Source organism: Prionailurus viverrinus, chromosome B4 (genome assembly GCF_022837055.1).
Source record: "Prionailurus viverrinus isolate Anna chromosome B4, UM_Priviv_1.0, whole genome shotgun sequence".
Classification (NCBI taxonomy): domain Eukaryota; kingdom Metazoa; phylum Chordata; class Mammalia; order Carnivora; family Felidae; genus Prionailurus; species Prionailurus viverrinus.
Window position 1 is genome coordinate 133,418,433 of NC_062567.1, and position 23,741 is coordinate 133,442,173.

Below are 23,741 nucleotides of genomic sequence, written 5' to 3' on the forward strand. Positions count from 1 at the left end.
ACCCCTCCCTAGGGGACAGTTATCCCTCCTCTGTCCCCAAACTGTCCTTCCTCCTCCATCCGTTCCACTAATGTTTGTTCAACACCTACTATGTGCCTGGCCTCTGCACCTTCAGCCTCGAAGCCCCTCTGGAGGTATTCTCCGGCACATCGGGTCTTTTTGGCCCACCAGCCTCTGTGTCATTACTTTCTTTCTGAGTGAGGCATTTGGAGAGGGTCCCCTATTTTATAGGCCTCCTCACTCCTGCCTGTAAGGCAGCCTGTGGCTCTCAGAGAAGGTTGGGATGATCCAGTCTTTGTGGGGCTTACAGGTGATGGGATTTGGGGGTCCTCAGAGGATTACAAAATGTAAGAGGTCAGAAGAGCCCCCAGAGAGGGGCCCCTGAAGCTTCAGCTCTGTTGTTTACTAAGGATTATCTGTTGGTGGTCACAGATCATTATCTCCTCTGATCCTCCCCTATAGCCCTGCCTGGTGTGGGGTGGGGTCAGCCCATTTCACTGATAACACTGAAGGAAAAGTGGGCATCACTGCCTGTCACTCCAGAAGTGGGAGGAAGGGGTCAGGGGGCCCCAACGGTAGCAAACGGCAGAACCCGGGGGGGAGGGGAGCTCCCCTGGACCCGCAGTTCTGCCTTCAGAGACTCGTAAACAAGCCTTGTTGTTGTGTTCTTGGAAGAGCGGTTACTTTGTAATCCTAGCCCGACCTCTGCCTTTCTCTGCCTCCATCACCCTCCTGTGCTGCAGTTCTGGGATCGGTCCTACCCCTCCCTAACCGGCCCCAGGGCTGAGTCCCACCCTACTTAGAAACTTTCCCATTCTCCTCCCTCAGTAGGGGCTTTGCCCCACCCCCACCCCCATTTCTCCCCAGCCCAGGAGCCCCAGGGCAGGGCCGGCTGCTCCCATTTGGAAGGCAGCAGGGGAATGGGGGGGGGGGGGGGTGCCGCGATGGTGCAGGTAGGTGTGGGGTGGGAAGGCCCAGCCTTGGATGCTGCTGCTGCTCTCTCTGCCGGTCTTAGTTTTCATATTTGTGAAATAGGTTCAAAAATACCTAATTCCAAGTGGGTGCCAGAGCCTGGGGGAGGAGGGAATGGGGAAGTGTTTGTTGTTTGGTAAGCAATCTCTGTACCCAGAGCGGCGCTCGAACCGTGGACCCGGAGAGCAGGAGTCCCTAGGTCTGCCCACCGAGCCAGCCAGGAAAGGGGAGTTTTTAATGGGGCTAGAGCTTGTTTTACAAGATGGGTGATGGCGATCGCTGGAGATTATGAATGTATTTAATACCACTGAACAGTGCACTTAAAAATGGTCAATATGGCAAATTCTGTTATGTGTATTTTACCACAATGAAGAAAATTGAGAGAAGCAAAACAAAACCCAACTCCCGAAACTGCTAGCACAGAAAGCATGTATATTTGAGGATTTCCACTGCCCTTTAGCCAGTCGTGTGGTCCTCTCTAACCCTCAGTTTCCTCATCGGTAAAATGGGCACGAAAAAGCAGCACCGAGCGCTTAGGACTGCGTGGAGGGCGACGCGGGACCATCCATGTAAGGATCCTGGGTCATAACACCCAAATTCAGCCAGCGGATCGGCCCACGAATCCTCCCCGGGGCCCACTGTGCGCACCGCCGTGCGGGGAACCCGCGCACACGCCAAACAAGCTTGCAGACGGCCGCGGGCAGGCAGCGAACAAGTAAACATCACACTTGTAGCAGTTCTGTTACCACTGGGACCCGGGTCCCGGGTTCCGAGCTCCTCGCCGGGAGAGGCGGCCCCGGGGGCGGGCCGGGGCGGGGCCGGGCGGTTTATACGCTCGCGCGCCGGCCGGCGGCCGCAGACAATACGCTTCCCGGCCCGAGCGCTCCGGACGCCGCCACCATCGCCGCCGCCGCCACCGCCACCTCCGACTCGAGGTGAGTCCGAGCCCTGCCGCCCCCCGGCTGTGGCCCCAGCCCCTCTGCCCTGCGCCCCCGCGCCAAGCCCGAGCCCGGCAGGTGAGCGCGCAGAGAGCGGCTGGAAGGTGGGGGACCTGTGCCCAGGGTTTTCCGTCCCGGGCAGCTGTCGGTGTGTCACTTTCGGGCGACGTTTCGGGACGCTGGCTGCGTAACGCACCCTCTCTGGCGGGGTCTCCAGGCCCCCGCCGGCGACTGTACCAGCCGCAGCCCGCGCGGGCCTCAGTCTCCGCCTCCGTGCAATGGGCGCCCCGCCCCGAGGGCCGGATACCCCGTCGCCCCGCACCGCCCACCGGCTCGGCCTCCCGGGGCCCGGCTCCCACCGCCCGCGAACCGGGAGGGCCGGAGCGCGGGACCGCCAGCCCCCGGCCGCACGGCCCGGTGTCCACCCCGGGAAGATGGCGTCGGGCGCTGGCCCCCGCCGGGACCCGGGGCGCCCCGAGGCGCCCCGAGTCGCCGCGCACCTGCCAGGGGCCGGAGAAGGGCTTTATTGTGGCCGCGGGGAAGTCCGGAACAGGAACTGCGCGCGGAGCGGGGGCGCGGCCGCCGCCCGGCACCTGCCCTCCGCCTGCACAGGTGCGCCCGCCGGCGCCGCAGACCCGCTGGAGGGGTCGCGGGCGCGGTCCAGCCGGTGGCCCGGAGGGGTCCCGCCGCCAGCCCTGCGCGGCCAAAACAAGGCCGGGGACGCTTGGTGTGTGTGTGTGTGGGGGGGTGCGCCGGCCTTGGTTCGCTTTCGCTACGAGCCCCGGCCTCCTGGGCGCGAAACCGCTTTGTAAAACCGTTAATCGTTACTGTAATTTTCGCTGGCAGGAGCCACCCCGGGGGGGGGGGGGGGCGGCGGGGGCGGGACGTTGTTGCTGCGGCTGCAGTTGTAACACTTTCCCCAGCGCCTACCGTGGCCGGGCCCTGGAGCGGGTCTTCTTCGAGCTGCGCTCCAGCTCCCCAGGAAGGGAGGCTTATCAGCTTTCTCCTTCCCGCGCGAGGAGGGGGGCGCACAGGGGAGCTCTGTGCTGGCCTCGTTTGCGCATGGAGAGTTGGTTCCAGGAGGCGGCCTGCAAGCCGCCAAGCCAGAAAGCCCAGAGCCGTTGTCTGGAAGCCCCGCCAGATCTCTCCACCCGGCCACTTTCCAACGGTGTCTGTCTTAGACGGGCCCCTCGGCCTTCTGAGCCTCAGTTTGCCCGTTCTGTGAAATGGGTCTGCGAGGCTCCCCACCAGGTGTGGGGAACGCCCACCCAAGTGATGGTGGCTGTCAGTGGCCTCCCTTAGAGTGAACACTCCAACCTTATTTCTACTTATCTTGGGCATGCCTTTGGGGTGATTCTTCGGAGTGGCGCATCGTAGGAGTTTACTAGTGTGGTTTTGCACTGGCTCTTTAAATGGTCCGTCTGAGGCTGTAGCCGGGTCTGGATCCCAGCTTCAGCACCTGGCTGGTGCCGCCCCTCTTGCCTTCCCGCTCCAGGATTTGGGGGATTTCCCACCATTTTAACCTCAAGGTCACTGGGCTGTCACTGATGGCTTTGGCTGTGGCCGCTTGAGCTTTACCAACTTTACGCGGTACAAGTTTATTTTTGCCTGTTTTTGGTTTAAAGTGTCTAAAGCATCTGGGGAGACTGGCTTCCAGGGTGTGGGCTTTCAGCCAGGGCCTCAGAACGCCCTCTGGGCAAGAAACCTGTTTCATCAACCTTCTAAGATGGCTGCCAGGTGACTTTTTTCCCCCTCTTTTTTTTGGTGGGAACCACCTCGGCAAGGATGTTTCTGCAAGCACCAGGGATCCTGTGAGGCCCTCTCTCTATGGGATGGCGAGAGGCCTGAAAGAAAAGGAGTGATGATAGACTTAGCGCAGTCTCTAGGGGCATGTGGGTATCAGACTCGTCATCTCTTCCCTATCTCGGTTCCATGCTGCCTCCTCTGAGCAGTCTTTCCTGATTACCTCATCAAAGGTGCAGCCCTTCCTCTCTTTCTGCCAGTGCCTCTGAGCAAGGACCCCAGTTTACATTTTCTCGGGACACTAAAGAGATTGTGCTACCCTTTTGTGCTTAGTGACCCTGGGCTGCAGCTCCATGAGAACAGGAGGACCAAATGTCACCCTTAGTGGAGTATCCCCAGCAACTCACAGCCTGGGCATGCTGGGAAGAAGCTGGATGGAGGGTTGTATGCGTGTTAATATCCTAAGTTTTTTTTTTTTTTTAACGTTTATTCGGTTTTGAGAGCGAGCATGAGCGGGGGAGGGACAGAGAGAGAGGGAGACACAGAATCCAAAGCGGGCTCCAGGCTCCGAGCTGTCAGCACAGAGCCCGACGCGGGGCTCGAACTCACGAACTGCGCGATCATGACCTGAGCCGAAGTGGGCTTCACCCACTGAGCCACCCAGGCGCCCCCGTATCTTAAGTGCTATTAGGTGGGTATGAAAGCTGGGTTCACGGAGCTGCAAAGAAACCAGCGAGCAGTGTCAGCCCAGTTCAGTTCTCTTCCGATCGGCCCTCTAACATATGGAAGGGGCTGCTGGGGGATGGCTCCATCCGCTGGTGAGCCTTGAAGCTGACCCCGAGGTATTTTCCCCTCTCCCTGGAAAGCATCCTGTTTTTAGCGAACCCTATTAAGTTTGTAGACAATTAATGGCTTCTTGCTTCCCCTTGCCTCCAACCTAGTGGATCCCACGAGAGTCCGGCTGTTTGTTCTCCCTGCTCAGAACAATTCCAAGAGGTTTCAAGGAAGTTCCCGGCACGCTCGGGTTTTATTGTGGGTCGCGGCCAGGAAGCCTGCAGCGGGTCCGGAGTGGACACAGGCAGCCACTCCCTCAACTTTTTGTCCTGCCGCTGGTTGGCCGGGGCCAGGCCCTGGGAGACATACAGAATGTAAGCAAATAAGGCCACGGCCCCCAGTTCCTTGTTGGCACCGAGGCCGGCGGGAGCGAGGCCGGGGCTGGGTGGGCAGCTGATTTTCGTAGTGTCAATATTAGGATGTGACAATACAAAACACCCACCGGGCCTTGCCGGGCAGCGCACGGTAAACCTGTTTTTCTGGAGGTGGGAGAAGGTACCTTGTCACCCGGACTGAGAGGAAAGTGCAAGCTTAATAGCCAAGAGCAACCCGTCTGGCTACTTGGGGGGGGGGCGTCACTGTGACATGAAGTTTTAGGCTGGCGAGTTCCTGCCCCCCCACCCCCACCCCAGGTTGGCACTTGTGTGCCTGTGGCTTGGAGCTCAGAAGAGGCAGAGTTCAGAAGGGGAGGGCACGGATCTGCCGGACTGCCCATACGCAGACAGTGACGCATCAGGAAAATCCCAGCTCTGACTGGGAGGTGGTTAGCATGGTATGCACCTCTCCCGGGCCCCGGGTCCCAGGTTCGTGACGGTTTCTCATTAGGGAGCACTGACTGTATACAATGCACGCAGCCTCCGCCTCCTTCTCGACAACTGCCCTTCCTACTGGGCTCTCAAAAGGTGAGGGTCTCCTAGCCAGGAATTGCCTGTCCCTGTGATCTGTCCCTCGATCGGTTTTACAGTCTATTACCTGCCTCCCCTGCCCCCTCATTGTCCCTGTTCACTAGGTCCCTGCTCTGAACTGGGGCAGACAGACAGGTAAACATTTAATGAGACTATCAATGGGCTAGGTGCCCAATCCAGGTCTGTTTGCCCAAGGTGCTGGGATAACTCAGATGAGGGGCAGTTAATTCTGTCTTGGGGAGGGCAGAGAGGAAGTGGGCTCTGGGCTGGGTCTGAAAGAAGCAGCAGGCATCCTCCCTGCCCCCCCCCCCGCCCCTGGCCATGCCAGCCTGGGGAGGCAGAAGGAGGCCAGAAGGTCAGGTTGAGGGTTCAAAAGGGCCAGGGTGGCTGGCCTCTGGGGACCTGAGGACTTTGTTCTAGGGAGGAAATGGGAATCCCTAAAACTACTGACCAGGATTCGGGGAGTAATTAAAACTCCTCTACACTGAGGGAACACCCAAAACTCTGGAAGAAAGGATCCCTGAGGGCTGTGTCTCTCTCCCTGGGCCCTTCAGACCTCGGGCCTAGCAGGGCACTGTCTTTGACTCCTTTTAAACACATGGTAAGAACTTATTGTAATTAGTTAATGCTTCTTTAATGATTTTATTTGTTTATTTATTTTTCATGTTTATATTTTGAGAGCAAGAGAGAGCAGGGGAGGGGCAGAGAGAAAGACCAAGGATCAGAAGGAGGCAGCTGGAGCCCAATGCAGGGTTCGAACTCCTCAACGGTGAGGTCATCAAAGCCAATGCTTAGACTGAGCCACTCAGGAACCCCTAAAGATTTTATTTTTATTTTTAAAAAAGATTTTATATTTTAAGTAATCTCTACACCCAGCGTGGGGCTTGAACTCACAACCCCCAGATCGAGAGTCACATGCTCCACTGACCGATCCAGCCAGGCACCCCCACCGCCGCCAGAACTCATTCTGAATACATGCTTTTTAAACTTGAAAACTGCAGGCCCAGGTAGTATCTTGGCACCCTGTCCTTTCTTTTTTTTTTTTTTTTTAATTTTTTTTTTTCAACGTTTATTTATTTTTGGGACAGAGAGAGACAGAGCATGAACGGGGGAGGGGCAGAGAGAGAGGGAGATACAGAATCGGAAACAGGCTCCAGGCTCCGAGCCATCAGCCCAGAGCCCGACGCGGGGCTCGAACTCATGGACCGCGAGATCGTGACCTGGCTGAAGTCGGACGCTTAACCGACTGCGCCACCCAAGCGCCCCACCCTGTCCTTTCTAATGGTGATGGAAAAGCACAGAGATCCGCTTGGGTCCCCTTTTGGATACCAAGGAGGACTTTGGGATCCCTTGGATTCTCCTTGCCCTGTTTCCACACCTGCTTTCTGTTCACTCTGTTGAACTGTGTATTATAACAAAACACCACAGCCTGGGTAGTTTATAAACCACAAATTTATTTCTCACGGTTCTGGAGACTGGAAATCCAAGGTCAGGGTGCCACAGATTTCCTGTATCCTTGAGTGGGGGACTGGGGGACCGGAAGGGAGCTTTCCTGGGCCTCTTTTAGAAGAACACTGATCCTGGGGTGCCGGGGTGGCTCTGTCGTCGGTTAAGCGTCCGACTTTTTTTTTTTTTTTTTTTTTTAAATATTTGAGATAGCACAACTGGGGTGGGACAGAGAAAGAGGGACAGACACAGAATCCGAAGCAGGCTCTGAGCTGTCAGCACAGAGCCCGATGTGGGGCTTGAACTCACAAACTGTGAGATCATGACCTGACATGAAGTCGAAAGCATCCCACTCCAGATTTCAGCTCAGGTCATGATCTCTTGGTTCCTGGGTTCGAGCCCCATGCTAACAGGATTGAGCTTGCTGGGGATTCTCTCTCTGTGCTCCCCCCCCCCCCCCCAATTGGTGCATGTTCGAGCTCTCTCTCGAAATAAATAAGTAAACATGAAAAAAAGAGCACTCATCCCATTAGTGGAGCCTGCCTGATCTAATTGCCTCTCAAAGACCCCGCCTCCCGATACTGTCACCCTCTGCATTAGGTTTTCAACATATGAACTTGGGAGTGGGCACAAACATCCAGAGCACAGCAAACTGGGGTAAAGCCAATTGCAAAATCAGTCGCCAAGAGAATTCTTGTGTTGTACTTCCTCTAGGTTAGAGTGTCTTCATAGCTGCTTGAGCAGGAAAGGACATAAAAGAAAATCTCCCCCAGGCCTGTTTTCCAAACGCGGAATTAGGGGTCCAGAGGGGCTAAGGAACTTGTCCAAAGCCAAACGGCCAAGCTGGACTAGGACCCAGGTGGCTCAGCAGCCGAGTGCCCCGTGGCACAGTGTCCCTGTGCATAGGTAATGAACAGAAGCAGTGAGACGTGGGTATTTGCATAAATGCATCACAGAGGATCCTCATCTTGCCATGACTTCTTTCCCTGTTGCTACGCCGACCCACCTCTTTCCATTTTCGTGGTGGCCGACCTGACCGGGTGTGGATGGGATGGCGGGGGTGGGGGGGGGGGGAATGATGCACTGGTTTTGCATCGTTTCCTCTAGCAAACATTCCTGAGCGTACTGATGAATCGGGCCCAGCTTGGGGCTCCGGGGACCTGGAGCTGAATCAAGCCTGAGCAGACTCCCGCCGGACTTTGACCTAAGCCGGCTGCAGGGGCCAAGCAAGTGTCTCGAGTTGGAGGCCAGGTTTAATGCAGCTCCCGCCCTCGCCTCGGGTGCGGGACAAGCCCTTCCCAGTTCTAAACCTCATCTGAGTGGTGGGTGATGTTCCTCTCCCTCCCGGAGGGGTCAGGCCTGTAAAGTGCCTGATGCTGAACACTGCACACGCGTGGCTTACATTCGCCGTCATGCCAGGCTCCCCGCTCATGTGCTCAGAAGGCACGATGCTCAACGATGTATCGGGCCGTGACTGGGCTCTACACACGGCCCCAGCATGTCCGTTGCGTCACTGTTCAGTGGGGAAACTTACCTGGCGTTTCAGGCCCCAGCAAGGCTTTTTTTTTCTCGTAATTGTCAAAGCTGCCTTCCTTTTTCTAGGCCGATGTATTTTTGGAGCCCGGGGGTGGGGAGCATGATTGGGTGGCCGAGAGGCTCTGAATTTCCGTTCTCAACCTTCCTGATCCCCCCGTCGGTGAAGTGGGGCAGACACCTCCTCCTGAGGGAGGCTGGGCTCAGCAGCTGCACAAAAGAAGAACATGAGATCCCCGAGAGCCCTTAGCAGCAGGCCCAGAGAGGACAGTCCTTGCCCGAGGCCACGGAGGCCAAGCCGAGATGGGCCACCTGGGTTCAAGTGGGTCAGGCCAGCATCTGCGCTGGGGTTCCGGGGGTGGAGGGCTGCAGGGCTGTGGCTCCCGGGGCCCATCCCAAGCTGCCACTTTCCAGATCACCGAACAACTCCCACAACCCTCCAGGGGTGAATTTCCAACTTGTCTTTCTACCTGAAACCCCTTTCTGCCTCTTTCCTTCTCTCTCCTTTTTCTCTCGCTGCTCCCTGTCCCCCCCCCCCCCCCCCCCCCAGTTAATTTCTCCATCACTCAAGGGAAGTGAGCCCTGCCTGCCTCAGAGGAGCGGTTTTGGGCATCTGCAGGTTCCTAAGGGTGGAGGCTGGAGGCCAGACTTCCCCCACCAGGTGGGGAGGGTGGGTTGGCGACTTGATTCCTGAAATAGACCTTTAAGACAGATTATTTCCATTTCAGAAAAATTCCAGCTGTTAACCCCAGAACAGTTTTTGCTTTATTTTTTGAATCTGCGATCACAGCACGTGGGTGATAGTAAAGGTTCGAGAACACAAAAGCGTACAGTTAAAAAGATTCAGTCCCCTTCCCCGCCCCTGCTCTGTCCCAGAGCGACCCCTTCCCCTCTTCACTAATCTCCTTGCCTCTTTCAGGAGATGATCTGTACAGATAGAAGTGTTTGTCTGTTTATGTCCTTTATTGTTTACACACGCTGGGCAATACAGTTACAGTTACGAGCTGTTCTGTTCCCTGCTGTGTGCATGTAGCCATGTGCTTTCAAGATCCTGGCACGTCAGCGCTCACAGGTTGGTTGCTTATGTTTTTCAAGGCTGCTGGGTACATGCAGGGGTCCGTACAGGAACAGTCCTAGAAACCAAAGGCTCTGTGCACTTGCTACTTTGGTGGATACTAATCTCCCACTCTCCTGGGTTTGTTGATTCCTTAACCAGCTTTGGAGCCCCTGCTGCGGAGCAGAAAGGGGGCAACAGCTGTATCTGTTAATCTCACTCTTTGCTCTGGAGGCTGTGCTATTTCCATGCAGAAGAGCCCTCTCGGAGCTAGGCTCAGTATCAGGTGACTGGTCCTGGTCACACAGCGGTGGCAGAACTGGGACTGGAAGGAACCTGGGTCTGTCTCGGCTGAGGTCAGGGCTTTAATGCTTGAGCGAGCACCTGATGCTTTGAGCGCTGGGTGCTCTGTAAACCAGGACCCCACCCCCGTCGTGGGCAGCGGCAGGGCTGGGGATTGGGTCAGGTGTGGGTGGGAAGCCCCGATGGAAAAATACTGAACTGAGGACCCAGGGTTTCTCGGCTGGGTCCACCCCGCAGCCACTGGCCCCGTACCCAGGACTCCAGTGACCTGTGGGAATTGATGGGGCTCCAGGGGTGTGGCCACCTGTTCCAAGGCATGCAGGGACACATGGCAAGGCTGGGCTTGGGGAGACTCAGGAAACCGCAGGCTGCTGGGTCCAGAGCCCGCCCCTCACCATCTCCCAAGCCCCGCAGGTGTCCTTGTGGCTGTGTGGGCTGCACTCTTCTGCCCAGAGGCGAGATTGGCATCCCCAGCTCTGCCAGTAAAAGAGCGCTCCTGGCTGGTGTTTCCACGGAATGTGTAGGAGGGTGAGCGTGTGGGCTGCAGCCTGGGTGGGGACGCATGGCTAGGTGCGCCTGCCTTTTTGCAAATCTGCTGGAAGAAAAATAGATGCTTAAGAGCAGTCCAGGCCCCTGGGCCACCAGTGACCTCAGTAACGGCCTTTGTTTGGTCATTTGACAAACGTGCTCTGTGCCGTGTGCCGGAAGCCAGAGATCAGTGACGATGGCAAGCGCCCGGTTTGTCACCTTACGTGGTGTTGGTGTTGGTGTTGGTGTCGGGACATTAACATTACTCTCTAATTTCTCGGTTGTTATTTTTTTATTAAAAAATTTTTTTAAATGTTTTATTTAGTTTGAGAGAGACAGAGCATGAGCGAGGGAGGGTCAGACACACACACACACACACACACACACACACACACACACACACACAGAATCTGAAGCTGTCAGCACAGAGCCTGACGCGGAGCTTGAACCCACGAACCACGAGACCATGACCTGAGCTGGAGTCGGAGGCTTAACCGGCTGAGCCACCCAGGCGCCCCAAGTATCCTCATCTAGAAGGGGAAGAAGCTGGAGGCACAGAGAGTCCATGCTCTAAACCCCCAAAGAGGAAGAAACAGCAACTCAGTGTGGTCGGTTGGAGATAGAAGGGACCAGGGACAGGGGCTGCCTGAGCTCCCTGAGCGCCCCCCTAGCCTGGCTCAGAGGACCTAGGAAGGCAGTGCCGGGGGCTGAGCTCTCGGCAGAGCGTGGTTCACAGAAGCACGTGGTCTTAAGTGTGTGGCAACCTTGGCCAAGGTTGGATTGGCAGTGCTGGGGCCGGCGAGGTGGCCAGGGGGAGAAGAGAGGGCCCTGATAGCCACGTGCCACAGCTCCCGAGGGGACTGGGGAGCCGAGTGGAGCGGTGGCCGGGTCAGATCTGAGGCTGCTGCACGGAGATCAGATTGGAGAGATTCTGGTGGAGACTGGAGGCCGGCTGGGCATCTACAGAAGAGCCGGGCGGGAGGTGGCCAGCTCTGGGCTCCCCTGGGGCGGTGGGACTGCTTCAGGGACCTTGGCTCCCACCTCCCTGACCACACTCTGATTTCTCCCCCTCAGATCTAATAGCCCTAAGGCCCACCCAGGCCTGGCTGGGTGAGCATTTCATGAGAATCCTTGCACAGGGCTTAAGTCAGGGCCAAGTCGGGGCCGGACAGAAGTAGGTGCTCAGACATCAGTCTGGATTATCGTAGGCAGTTTGTGCTGCTGCTTGCCTGGAAAATGAACCCTATTAGTTTGGGGTCATTCATCCCCAACTGATAGATGAGGAAACTGAAGGCCTTGCCCGAGCAAGTGAGCACTTGGGTTAGGAGGTTCACCCAAGACTCCCCCCACCTGTCCAGAGGGTCCCATGCTGGAAGCTTAGCTCCAGGGAGCAAGCACAGACCTGGAGAGGGGAGCCTGTCCCCGGTGTCTGTCCCCGGTCAGCTCAGACTGGAGGTCAGTCTGGTGGGTTCGGGGGACCCTTAGGAGGGGACAGTGTAGACCCTGCCCCCAAACAGTTCAGTCTGCTGGGGCCGTCCCACCCCACCGCACACCCAGCCCTGGAGCTAGTGAGACGCAGGCCTCCGCCTCCCCCCTACCCACCCGCCCCGCCCCCGCCAGCTGGGGTGCTCGTGGTCACTGTCCCTGGTCAGGCACATGCTCCTGCAGGGCTCGGGGGCCCCATTCCCATTTGGTGCCCAGGGATCCTGGGAGGGTCTGCTGGAGGCAGATGGATGCTGGGACAGTGGATGAAGGGGAGGCTCAGGCTACGTGCCCACCCACCGAAGTCCCGTAGTGGCCCCTTGGCTGCGGGGAGGCAGGGCTTTCCATAGGAGCACACCGCAGCCTCTGGGGAGAGAGCAGGCCCCTTGCTGGGGTGTGGTGTTGAGGGTGAGGGCTGCTGGGGGCGGATGCAAATGAGGGCTGGGGCTGCTTTTCTTGGGGGATTGCCATTTGCATAGACACCAAGCTCCCTGGGGCCTGGGGGCAGCCAGAGGCCCTGGTCCCAATTCCTTAAATGCCCCCCCCCCCCACCCCGAGTGCAAGCCGAAGGGTGTACTCAGTCCTCAGACTCTGTGCGGTGTTAAAATAGCTCAGCTGTGAGAGTTGTCTCTCTCCGGGTCCTTCATGCCCTTTGCTGAAGTTTGATACGTTTTTCTTTTAAAAAATGTTTTTAAAAGTTTATTTTGAGAGACAGAGTGAGTGAGCGGGAGAGGGGGAGAGAGAATTCCAAGCAGGCTGTGCACTGTCAGCACAGAGCCCAGTGTGGGGCTTGAACCCACAAATAGCAAGTTCATGGCCTGAGCTGAACCAAGAGTCAGACACTTAAGCAGTTGAACCACCCAGGTGCCCCTTACATTTTTCTCCATAAAAGCTTTAAGGATTTAAAATTTTTTAGGGGCGCCTGGGTGGCGCAGTCGGTTAAGCATCTGACTTCAGCCAGGTCACGATCTCGCAGTCCGTGAGTTCGAGCCCCGCGTCAGGCTCTGGGCTGATGGCTCGGAGCCTGGAGCCTGTGTCCGATTCTGTGTCTCCCTCTCTCTCTGCCCCTCCCCCGTTCATGCTCTGTCTCTCTCTGTCCCAAAAATAAATAAACGTTGAGAAAAAAAGTTAAGATTTTTAAAATTTTTATTTGAGAGAGAGAAAGTGAGTGAGTAGGGGAGGGGCAGACACACAGAATCTGAAGCAGGCTCTGAGCTGTCAGCACAGAGCTTGACGCGGGGCTCGAACTCACGGATCGCGAGATCATGATCCGAGCCAAAGTTGGATGCTCAACCGACTGAGCCATCCGGGCGCCCCAGTCATGTTTAAAAAAATCAGATTCATTCCTGGGGCGCTTGGGTGGCTCCGTGGGTTAAGCGTCCAACTTCAACTCAGGTCATGATCTCGCGGTTTGTGGGGTTGAGCCCCGTGTCAGGCTCTATGCTGACAGCTCAGAGCCTGGAGGCTGCTTCGGATTCTGTGTCTCCCTCTCTCTCTGCCCCTCCCTGGCTCATGCTCTGTCTCTCCCTGTGTCAAAAATAAATAAAAACATTGAAAAAAAAAAAAGATACAGGGAAGGGGTGCCTGGGCGGCTCAGTCGGTTAAGCGTCTGACTTCAGCTCAGGTAATGATCTTGCGGTTCGTGGGTTCGAGCCCCTCATCGGGCTCTGTGCTGACAGCTCAGAGCCTGGAGCCTGCTTCGGATTCTGTGTCTCCCTCTCTCTGTGCCCATCCCCCACTCGTGTTCTGTCTCTCCTTCAGAAATAAACATTATTTTTTTTTTAATCAGATTCATTCCTGACTGCAAGCTTCTATGTCTGCAAATACAGATTTATTTGCTACTGTATTTTCTGGTTGCCTTGTTGCTGTTGGTTTTTGCGTGTTGATCTTGTATCTGGCAACCTTGAAACTCTTCCGTGATTCCAAGAGGTGATTCTCTTTGTTTCCTACGTGAAAGTTCATTTCATATCTGCTAGAAATCGTCTTTCTCTGCTCCTCTTGAAATGATCGCATTTTGTTCCGTGGCTTGAATATTCTGTGTCTTTTATTATTTCAGCAGTCTAAATGATTTCACTGGTGAGTTCTTTTTTTCCTTAATGTTTGTTCATTTTGAAAGAAAGCTCGAGCAGGGGAGGCACAGAGAGAAAGGGAGAGGGAGAGAGAATCCCAAGCGGGCTCTGCACGGCCAGCACAGAGCCCATCCGACGCCCGGCTCCATCCCACGAACCGTGAGATCATGACCTGAGCGGAAACCGCGAGTCGGACGCTTCACCGGCCGAGCCGCCCAGGTGCTCCTCTTTCTTTTTTTTAAAGTCCGCTCTATGCCCAGCGTCAGGCTTGAACTCATGACCCCAGTATCAAGAGTCATGCCCCAGAGACTGAGCCAGCCAAGTGCCCCACACCTCGTAGCTTTTAACTGCTACCTAGCGTTCCCTGGAACAGCTGAATAAGGATTATGCACTCAGAACGGTGCCCGTGCTGCTAGGTTGCTGGCAGCAACGTTTTGGGTTTTTAGAAATGCCACCTGACCCTCCCTGTTGGGGGCGTGCTGGCCTGATGGTGTGGGAGGGAGTCGCTGGGTCTCAGGCCTGCAGGTGCCCTCAGCAGGTGGTAGCACCCCTGCACCCCCCCCCACCCCCCCCCACCAGGTCTGACCCGACGGCTCCTTTCAGCCCACAGGGGATGGTGCTGCCCTGACAGGTGCGGTGACATATGTCAGGCCACGGGCTCTTTGTGGCCGTTGTGGCTGTGTTTACACGTCTGATTTCTCCAGCCCTCGCTCCTGCTACAGCTGCCTTTGAAGCTGGGCTTTCATCTGGAACAGACGTGAGCCTACTGGCTTCCCTTTAGGAAACCGAAGCAGCCCTCTTGAGGCCAATTCTGGGCATCTAGTCTCTCTGGAACGATGCTGTTCTTGTGTGGTGTCCTTTCCCAAAGGCCAGAGTGCCCCAGCCCCTCAAATCTCAAATACCTGTCTGCGCCCTTGATGACATCACAGCGCGCCCAAATCTGACCGCGTTTTGGATGCTGTGTTGAGAATAACCTGTCTAGACTCGCCCTTCCACACCTGGAGGACCCAAACTCTCTTCTCTGCTCCTGTGAACCTGTGTCCTGTCTTTGTGTTTCCAGTCATCACCCTTTAATGCTGAAAGCAAGATGTGTGCGCACTCTGGCGTAGACCCGGTGTCCCCGGAGGGTCCCCGCGTGCGGGATCCGCTTCAGGGATGAACATTGTCCACCCTGGACCTGGGGAGCAGTGAGGCTTCACTCTCTCTCTTCTTGGCTTAATCCTGAACTTTTCTAAGCCGCCAGTGCCCTCTTACTAAATACCTGCCTTGAAGGTTAGGGATCCAACGAGATGACGAGAAGGTTCTGTCAACTCAGGGCAGGCTAACGTGAAGAATCAGAAAAAATCGTAAAGCCCAGGCCGTTATCGTAAGACAGTGGGTTGAAGTGCAAAGGTCATAACAATTGGTGCCCGTTCCCGCAGCATCACACCTACTAAGTGACACAGCTGGGATTTGAACTCTGGTCCTTTGGGTCCACATCCTTCATCATATTCTGGACCTACGGCTGTTCGGTACAGTGTGGGGTAAATTGTGGTGAATCGGGTCACAGAATCCTACCTAACTATCACCGGCGACGACTTGGGAGTCCACAATTGGACTAGGAGTGCTAAATATGTGAATGGTGATTTGAACGTGTTGAGTTTTCTTTTTCTTTTAAGACCTTTTTTTTTTAAATTTTTAATGTTTATTTTGAGAGGGAGAGAGACAGAGAGAGAATGAGTGGGGGAGGGGCAGAGCAAAAGGGAGACAGAATCTGAAGCAGGCTCTCCACCGTCCGCACAGAGCCCGACGTGGGGCTCGAACTCACCAACTGTGAGATCATGACCTGAGCTGAAACCAGGAGCCGAAATTAAGAGTCAGACGCTCAACAGACTGAGCCACCCGTGTGCCCTGGGTTTTATTTTTCTTCCACAGCTGGGCTGGCTGTAGCTTGTGTTTTTGCGAGTGTTGGATCATGCCATCAGAGAGCCGGGCTCTGTCCCTGTCTCCTCTGCATATTCTTGGCACGCTGGGTATCCTTAATGTTCAACACCCTGGGGTCATAAAATGGCTGCTGCCGCTCCAGCCTTCACTCCTGTGTTGAAGGCAGCAAGGAGGGGGAAGAGCCGCCCTGGCTGAGGCCGCTCCCTTTCAACTCCCGCGTCAGACTTCTGAGGCCCTGTTGACCGGAACTGGGTTATGTGCTCCCCACCAACTGCAAGGCATGCTGGGAAAGTGAGGACGGGAGAGTCCCGGTTGGCTTAGACGCACCAGGACTCAGTCAGTGTCTCTCTCCCCCAGAGAAGAAATGTCTCACGCAGGACCCCTCTCCAGGAACGTCTTTTTGAGCACCTTCCTGCAGGAGCATGGCCCGGAAGTTCTGGACGTTCCTGGCATGACCGATCTCGTGGAGTACTATGATCCTGGGCCCTCCCCTAACAGGTAGGTCCCAGTAACCCTCTGGGAGCCCCACCCCACCCCCCATTTCTGGTCAGTGACTTTCAGGATATGGTTAGAAGAGCAGGCCTTGCGGGCTCCCTAGGCAGGGCTCCAGAGCAGAAATTCCCTAGGTGTGGTCGTGGAGGCCTTGCCCTGGGCCCGGCAGCTCTGCTCTGATAACCAGCCCACAGAGGCCCTCAGCATCCAGCATATTCCCAGGACGGGTCTCGGCACTGCTACCAAAATGGCTTAGACCTGTGGCTTTAGGGCCGGGTGTCTCCTGGCCCTCAGTGACCACGATCGCCTCTTCACGGCCTTCTGAGTTGGTTCCACATTTTAGAAAATCAAGATGGAGCCTGAGGCGACTTCCCACATGGCTCCTGTTAGGGCGGCAAAGGAGGGGTCTTCCCAGGATCAGCCCCTGGCTTCTGGATGGTTCTCTTCTGCCTTAGGCCTCAGGATTGATTCTCTTAATCTCTATTAGGCCCTGGACCTGGGCACTGGGGCTGGTTGGGATTTTAGAGCTGGAGGGACCCGAAAACCTGCTTCCTCTTCTGTCCCTGCTCCACCCGTAGATGGCAACAGGGGTCGTTCTGCCTGGGGCAGTGTTTTGCTGAGGTCCCACAGGGTATTGGGATAGAGGTGGGCCCTCAACCCTCCATCCGACCTTTCAGCACCGCTGGAATAAGAGAGCACGGACCCCGGGGAAACTTGGGCAGGTGGCCGGGGCTGAGCCGGATCCGCTGGGAGGCCTGTCTGCCTGGAAATTCCCAGATGGAGTGTGCGGGCAGACCCCCGAGAGCAGGGCTGAAGCCGGCCCACTGCCCGGAAGGTGTCGGATTTGGAGATCAGGTGTGAGCGCGGGCACCTCTTTCCATCCGCGATTCCAATCAGTGAGCGCAGGGGCCCGGGAGCCCCTCCTTTCTGAAAGGAGTGAGGACACCAGGAGGTTTGAGGATTGGGAAGCAGGGAGCAGGTCCTAGAACCCCTCCCACCAGGAGGAGGGTAAGTCGAGGCTTCATAGGAAGCCAGTCCCAGTGATCCAGGGGGCTCAGAGCCCCAACCTGCCTAGCCCCCGCTGGGTGGTCTCTCCAACCTTGAGTTACCCTTGGAGGGGAGGGGGAGGCTGGAACGGGGTGGGGGGGCAACCCGCTGTTCACGCAGGCGCTAAATGGCTCCCTGCCCTCTCTCGAGGGGCCTGCACGTCAGGGAATGCACCTGCGGACGGGGCCTCGCTGGCTTTTTCTCACTGACAGGTTCTCTGCTCCCACACCTCGCTCTGTTGCCCCTGGCCTCCCAAGAACCCGGGCCCGGTGCCTGGTGGGCCTGGGTGTGTGGGGTCAGTGCACAACCACACCCCTATTCCCCGTGCCCTCCCTACAGCAACAGCCCCGACGATGTGGCCATGCGGCTGGCCTTCATCGGGGACGAGATGGAGGTGAGGTGGATGATGCCCCGCGTTGGCGAGCTGCCCGGGATGGCCGTGTACAGGTGAGCGGCGCCCCCAGGCCCTGGGAGGAAACCGCTCCCCTCCCAGGCAGCCCCGAGCCCGCAGCCCCTGCTCCCGGGCACCAGACGAGCGGAACCCAAGTGCCCTTCTCTGCTTCCTCATCGAGCTGAGGCCAGATGTTTCCAAAAGGGCCTTGACCTCACGTGCAGACGGGGAATGCCGAGTGTGCTCGGCGGGAGCTGTCCGTGCGTCCTGCGCGGAGGCATCTGTCCTGAGCACGCTGTGCCTTCACGATCTGCCAGCATCTCTGTGGGTTCTCAGAACCTCCCAGAATTTCTCAAGGTGGGGGTGTTTGACACCAGAGTGAGAGTGGTTTCTTCTTGGTCCCCAGAGAGGCAGCCTTCCGTTGGCGAGCCTGAGCCTCCATCACAACAAAGATCCTCTGGACGGAGGACGTGCTCCCCTGGACCTGCCTCCTTGGGCCTGCGGGCAGAGGAGCATTTTCCACAGGCCCAGCTCCAGAAACCAGACCAAACCCCCAGTGGCCTGGGGGGGCGGGGGAAGGAAACAGGAAACTGGATGAATTTTAGGCCCAGAAACCGCCCATGGAGAGAGGCCCTCATCCATGGAGCCAAGGGGGATAGGCTGGCGGTGGACGCGAGGGGACGAGGCCCTCTGCTCCCCACAGGGGTGCCCTGAGATGAAGGCCGTCTCTGTCCCTGTTCCTGCAGTAATGGCCCCGCCTCCCCTCCCATTTGTCTCCCAGCCTGGCCTTCACCTACAACCAGACGGGCCTGAGAGGTGTTCTCAGAAGTCTCCTGGATGGTCTGGCCAACCTCAGGGAGAACATACGGATCTGGGGCTTCCTGACCCTCAGGAGCAGGGTAAGATCTCGTGACCTTGACTTCTTCCCCTCCTGCACGTGGTGACACGCTCCCTGGGGCATGTCCTCTCGGGGCGCCACAGACCCCACTGACGCCCTGTTGTCTTGTCTCGCCTGCTTCTCCTCTTCGCTACTCGTGCCCGGTCCCGGAGGCCTCTGGCTTTGAGGACTCCATGCTCGAATTCAGGAGCGTGTTTGCCGGCTTCCCCGCCTGCCCTCTTGCTTCGTTGGGCAGCCGTGACTGGTTCCTCCCTCCTCTGCCCAGCAGGCGCCTCCTCCCCCTGAGCACCTCTCCTCCCCTCTCCTCCTTCCTGCAGGGCCCGAGTCCCCAGCAGACTGGCAGCCCGGGTGGCCTGGCTTCTCCTCCTCTGCCCTGTCCTCGGGGGCCTTTGCCCCACCCCACCTGTGCTCTCTCTCTGGCCACCTCGGCCCAGACCTGTCCCGTTCGGAGCGGGGCGCTCCTGTGTCCCCCACCTTCCCTGACTCGTTCTTCCCACCCGACGTCCACCACGCGGGGCTCATCCCCGTGTCCGCGGAGCCGGCGTAGGAGGCGTTGTGGAATGGGCACCCCTGTTCCAGGCTGGAGGTCCTCACCTCTCTCCCCCTCCCCCTTCGTCCCACAGGTGTCCCCCAACTCGGGGCGCGGGCTGGCGCTGTCCCTGCTGCTGCTGGTGTTGCTGCTGGGCTGGGGGCTCCACCTCCTCCAGTGACTGTCCCCTGCTGCTCAGCACGGGGGCGGGGCTGGCCTCGCCCCCCCTGACCACCACCCTGGAGGTGGCCTCAGTTGGTTTTGTTGTCTTTTTAACTGTTTTCTGATGATCCCTTTTTTTTTTTTTTATATTTAAACTCTGAGTGCTGGGACACTACTGAGGTTTCATACTAGTTTTTTCTTTTTCTTTTTGTAAGAGAGATGAATTCATTATACCTCTGGGGTCGTTACTGGGTAACTGCCCGCGCCAAGGCCTGGCTGGGCCTGCTCTCCGGGCCCCACACCGCGCAGTGGCCGGTCCTTCCTCTGGCAGGCCGGTCACACGGCGGGCAACGGGGGGAGTGCTGGCCGCACCCCCGTGTCTGTGATGCCCGCAGCAAAGAATCTGCTGGAATAGATTTGGGAGGGGTAGGAGAGCTCAATAAAATGTTGGTTTCCAGCTGCTCTCTGGTCCTCTCTGGGGTCTGCAGCATGGGCTCCTCTTGCGCCGCGCGGGAGAGTCAAGGTGGGTAAGGGGGGGCAAGGGGAGCGGGCGGAGAAAGGGCGGGGCGGGCGCCCAGCCACCTGCGCGTGATCACACAGCCTGCAGGCTCTTTCCTGCACCTGCTGTCAGAGTTAGGCCCAACACGGTCAGGTTTACTCCTCTGCCCTGCCTGGTGCCTGAAACCTACCGTTAGGGATTATTTCCTTTGGGCTGTCAGTCTCTTATAATTGGGCTGCCTACCCTCCCCGTGTTTGGCCGTGTAGCCTGTGGGGCTACTCACATAGGTGCGGGGGCGGGGGAGAAGGGGCACCAGGGCCAGGCTTCCCACCGTGCGGGCTCAGACTGCCCCAGGCCTAGGCCTAGTGCTCTTTCTAGACCGCCAGGCCCTCCTCCCAGAACTTGTGCTCTGACTCCCTGCACCTCCACCCACAGTCCCCGATCTCAGATGCCAACGCTGGGCTGGGGTGAGCCACTTGCCTCCAGCCCCTCAGCCCCCCATCTTCGCCAGCCTCCCCTTGCTGTCCCCTCCAGGGCCTAGGCTTGGGGAGCCTTCCCTGCCCTCCATTCAACCCCAGAGCCGTGCTGCGCCCCACCCTCCAGCCAGGCTGGTCAGGTCCTGCCCACTCCAGCTGCCCCCTCCCACCCTCACAACTGAAGGGACCCTCCCAGCCACCACTGGGCCTCCCAGGCTGCAGCTCTGTAAGGTCTGGCCCTTCACAGCCTTGAGGCCTGATTTCACCTCCTTCTCCTGTGTCAGTTGTCCCGTGGGGCTATGTCAGGCCCTCCCCAGGCTTCACAGGGCAGGCCCAGAATCCCCCAGTTCCCAGGTCCTCGCTGGGAATGTTCCATCCTGACCCCTCGCTCCACCCAAAGAACACTCCATCCCCAGGCAGGCACCACTGGGCTTGGAGACCTGGGAGTGACCCAGGGCTTGCCCTGTGTGGGTGCCCTGACCCTAAGGCCCTGGGGATCCACTGTACAATCGGTAGGTCAGGCCGTGGCTAGACCCGTTCTAGAGGCACCTTTTTTTTTTTTTTTTTTTTTTTTGCATTTTTAAAATGTTTTTATTTATTTTTGGAGAGAGAGAGGGAGACACAGAATCTGAAACAGGCTCCAAGCTCCGAGCCGTCAGCCCAGAGCCCGACGCGGGGCTTGAACTCACGAACCATGAGATCAGGCCTGAGCCAAAGTTGGACGCTTAACCGACTGACCACCCAGGTGCCCCTAGAGGCACCTCTTCTAAGAAGTCTTCTGTGACCGCCAGCTTGCTCTCCCCTAAACTGTGGGGACAGAATTGCCCACCCAACCACGTACCCAGCTTAGATGTTAGATGTGGCCAGGGGTGCCCGTGGCTTCTCCAGGAGTTTGGGGTTCTTCAGAGAGAGGAGGGAAAGGAACTGCTGTTTATGGAGCCCTCGGGTATAGCTGATGCAGTGGCTCCTCCCTGCGGGAATTTGGGGACCCCTTCGCCAGCATTCTAGGGTTTGTGATATTTGCACCCATGGGCATCGGAGGAGCCCCTGCTGTGCTAGGCTTGGGCACAGGTCCTGGGGGTGTGAATACCTAGTCCCTCAAATCTCCCATTGTTTTTTGGGAGGAAAAAAAGCACACGCAGATGAGCTAAGACCTGTGGGCTGTGTTCTGAAGGCGGGAAAGGACTGAGAAGATGGCGGGGCCGGGGTGGACGAGCCACGGAAGACCAGGCCCGTCTGGAGACGCTGGCTGTGGCGAAGACGAGAGGGGAAGGGTCACCCAGCTACTGGGAGCAGCACGTACAAAGGCCCCAGGCCGGGGAGACCCTCCCGAGCACGAGGGAGGTGGCCGCGGCCAGTGTCTACTCCGTTCTTGCCAACCCCGGGCCTTGATGAGCTGGCCCCAGCGTCTGCGCCCCCACGCGAGGTGGCGGCCTCTCGACCCCCCGAGCCGGCGCAGCTGTGGCCGTCTGGAGCCAGCACTTTACTTGTCTCCTCAAGAAAGCCCACCCTTCCAGGTGGGGAAACCGAGGCCCAGAGAAGGAGGAGGCTCGACCAAAGTGGCACCAGGATCCGCCAATCCCTGATCCAATTGGGCTCCTCTGACCACCAACGTGAGCCGGTCCGGGCAGTAAGACGCCGAGGTTGAGGCCCACAGACGGGGAAGGGGGCGCAGCCAAACCCAGTCTGGTTCATCCACGTGGCAACTTGCACGAGCTGCAGACAGACGCTGAGCAACAGTGTTACTGGAAGTCACTCTCCCAACAACCGCCAAAAGGCAGGACCGGAGGCCCGTCCCTCCCCGGCAGGGGGCAGACTGCGTGGTCGCCCAGGGGCCTCATGATTTTTTTTTTTTTTCCAACGTTTATTTATTTTTGGGACAGAGAGAGACAGAGCATGAACGGGGGAGGGGCAGAGAGAGAGGGAGACACAGAATCGGAAACAGCTCCAGGCTCCGAGCCATCAGCCCAGAGCCCGACGCGGGGCTCGAACTCACGGACCGCGAGATTGTGACCCGGCTGAAGTCGGACGCTTAACCGACTGTGCCACCCAGGCGCCCCAGGGGCCTCATGATTCTTGAAGCATCTCTGCGTGATGCCCCTGTCTCCTGGGCCTCTGCAGCAGGTCCCAGGGGACCACAGGATCCCACTGCCACAGGGTGGACATGGACCCTGACCCCCTGGGGAGACAGGAAGTACTTTCCCAGAGGAGGGGATGAGGCTGTGGAGGCACGAGGGGCCCCCTGTTTGCGGTTTCAGAGGCTTTTGATCAAGGCCCTGGGTCCAGGCAGTATTTCCGCACGTGAGGCAGCAAGACCTGATTCTCTTAGAAGGTGCCCAGGGAAACCCGGTCCCGCCAGGCAGGGAAGCGGCCCCGGCCCCCGGTGGACTGAGGGAGGCAAGCTGCCGGGAGGACCAACGGGCCAAGGGTCTCTGGTGGTGAGGGACCCGAACGCGGTGGCAGGTGGGATTCCTGCCTCAGGGTGGGCCGGCACTGTGGGACCAGCTATGGCACAGGGTATTTTCCTCGGGGTGGGGGAGGGGGTGCGAACCAACCCGCATCCTGCCCAGGAGCCGGACGCAATTTCCACCACCACCCAGACCCTGGGCTCCCCCATGACTCCCCGCACCTCGTGACTCACCCAGACTCCAAGTCTGCGGGAGCAGGGTGGGCGAGGGGCCGCCCGGCCCGGGTCTCCCCCAGTGGAGGTGAACACTGCCTGCTTTCATCTTTCTGTTCCCCCCCTACGGGGCAGAGATCTTGCCAGCTTTCTGGAAACTTCTTTAAGGTAGGACCATATGTCCCTTGACTGCTGTTCCATCCCCCTCCTCTGGCTTGGACCTGAGGACCTAAGGACCTGGTAGTGCCATCCCAGACCCCCGAGGAGAAGGGCCGTGGCCCAGAGAGGCAGTGAGGCCTGCCGCGTGGGAAGTCTCAGCTCCCACCTCTCCAGCTCCCTCCTGTGGGACCGCGTTCCTCGGGGTCTGCGGCACCATTCCGCCTACCGCACGGCCAGAGAACGAAAGCCTGGCCTGGAGAGCCTGGTCTCCCAAGGCTGCCTGCGAGGGAAGCCCTCGGTGAAGAGGGTTCAAACGGACTTGGCAATTATTTAAAAATAATAGCAAGGTTCTTTGTGAATATTTGAAAATTTCCACAACAAAATTTTAAGAGAGAGTTACTTCGTCACTGAACTCCAAAGAGCGGTCACCTTCAGGCCAGGTATCTGCAGGGGTTCTCTGGGGCTGCGGACACACGTGGGCGTGTGGGGGTCACGATGCCCAGAAGTGCTGTGGGCGTGGAGCGGCCAGGAGCCGGGACGGCTGTCCACGTTGTGCACCACAGTCCCCCACGATGCAGTCCAGTTCCACCCAGAGGCCAACGGGGCCCCTGTTGAGAAACACTGCTGAATTCAAAAGGAGAAACCTATCCAGGATTTGACACGTGCCCACACAACAGCAACATTTCCAGACAAACGCGGCGGTTTCTTACCAATGTTTTCCCGCTATCGCTGATCCAT

General features: G+C 57.8%; 1 protein-coding gene across 5 annotated transcripts; it reads left to right on the plus strand.

Annotated features, from left to right (window-relative positions):
- Positions 1 to 1,787: 1,787 nt before the first annotated feature.
- BIK (BCL2 interacting killer) lies at positions 1,788 to 19,709 on the plus strand. 5 transcript variants are annotated; one of them, XM_047867750.1, is made up of 5 exons: positions 1,788 to 1,907; positions 16,088 to 16,228; positions 17,609 to 17,716; positions 18,442 to 18,559; positions 19,182 to 19,709. In XM_047867750.1, exons 2-5 carry the CDS (start codon positions 16,095 to 16,097, stop codon positions 19,266 to 19,268), a joined length of 447 nt encoding a protein of 148 aa, XP_047723706.1. In that variant the 5' UTR covers positions 1,788 to 1,907; positions 16,088 to 16,094; the 3' UTR covers positions 19,269 to 19,709. The 5 variants fall into 5 exon arrangements, with proteins under 5 accessions (XP_047723706.1, XP_047723709.1, XP_047723707.1 ...); XM_047867753.1 differs by lacking the exon at positions 1,788 to 1,907 and adding an exon at positions 2,056 to 2,522; XM_047867751.1 differs by lacking the exon at positions 1,788 to 1,907 and adding an exon at positions 4,279 to 5,389.
- Positions 19,710 to 23,741: the final 4,032 nt, after the last annotated feature.

Excerpts from the sequence above, each read along its gene's own strand:
- BIK (XM_047867749.1), top strand. The coding sequence starts at position 17,397 with ATGGCTCCCTGCCCTCTCTCGAGGGGCCTGCACGTCAGGGAATGCACC. Across the intron at positions 17,717-18,441 it reads CCCGGGATGGCCGTGTACAG|CCTGGCCTTCACCTACAACC; the intron begins GTGAGCGGCGCC and ends TTTGTCTCCCAG. Across the intron at positions 18,560-19,181 it reads TCCTGACCCTCAGGAGCAGG|GTGTCCCCCAACTCGGGGCG; the intron begins GTAAGATCTCGT and ends TTCGTCCCACAG.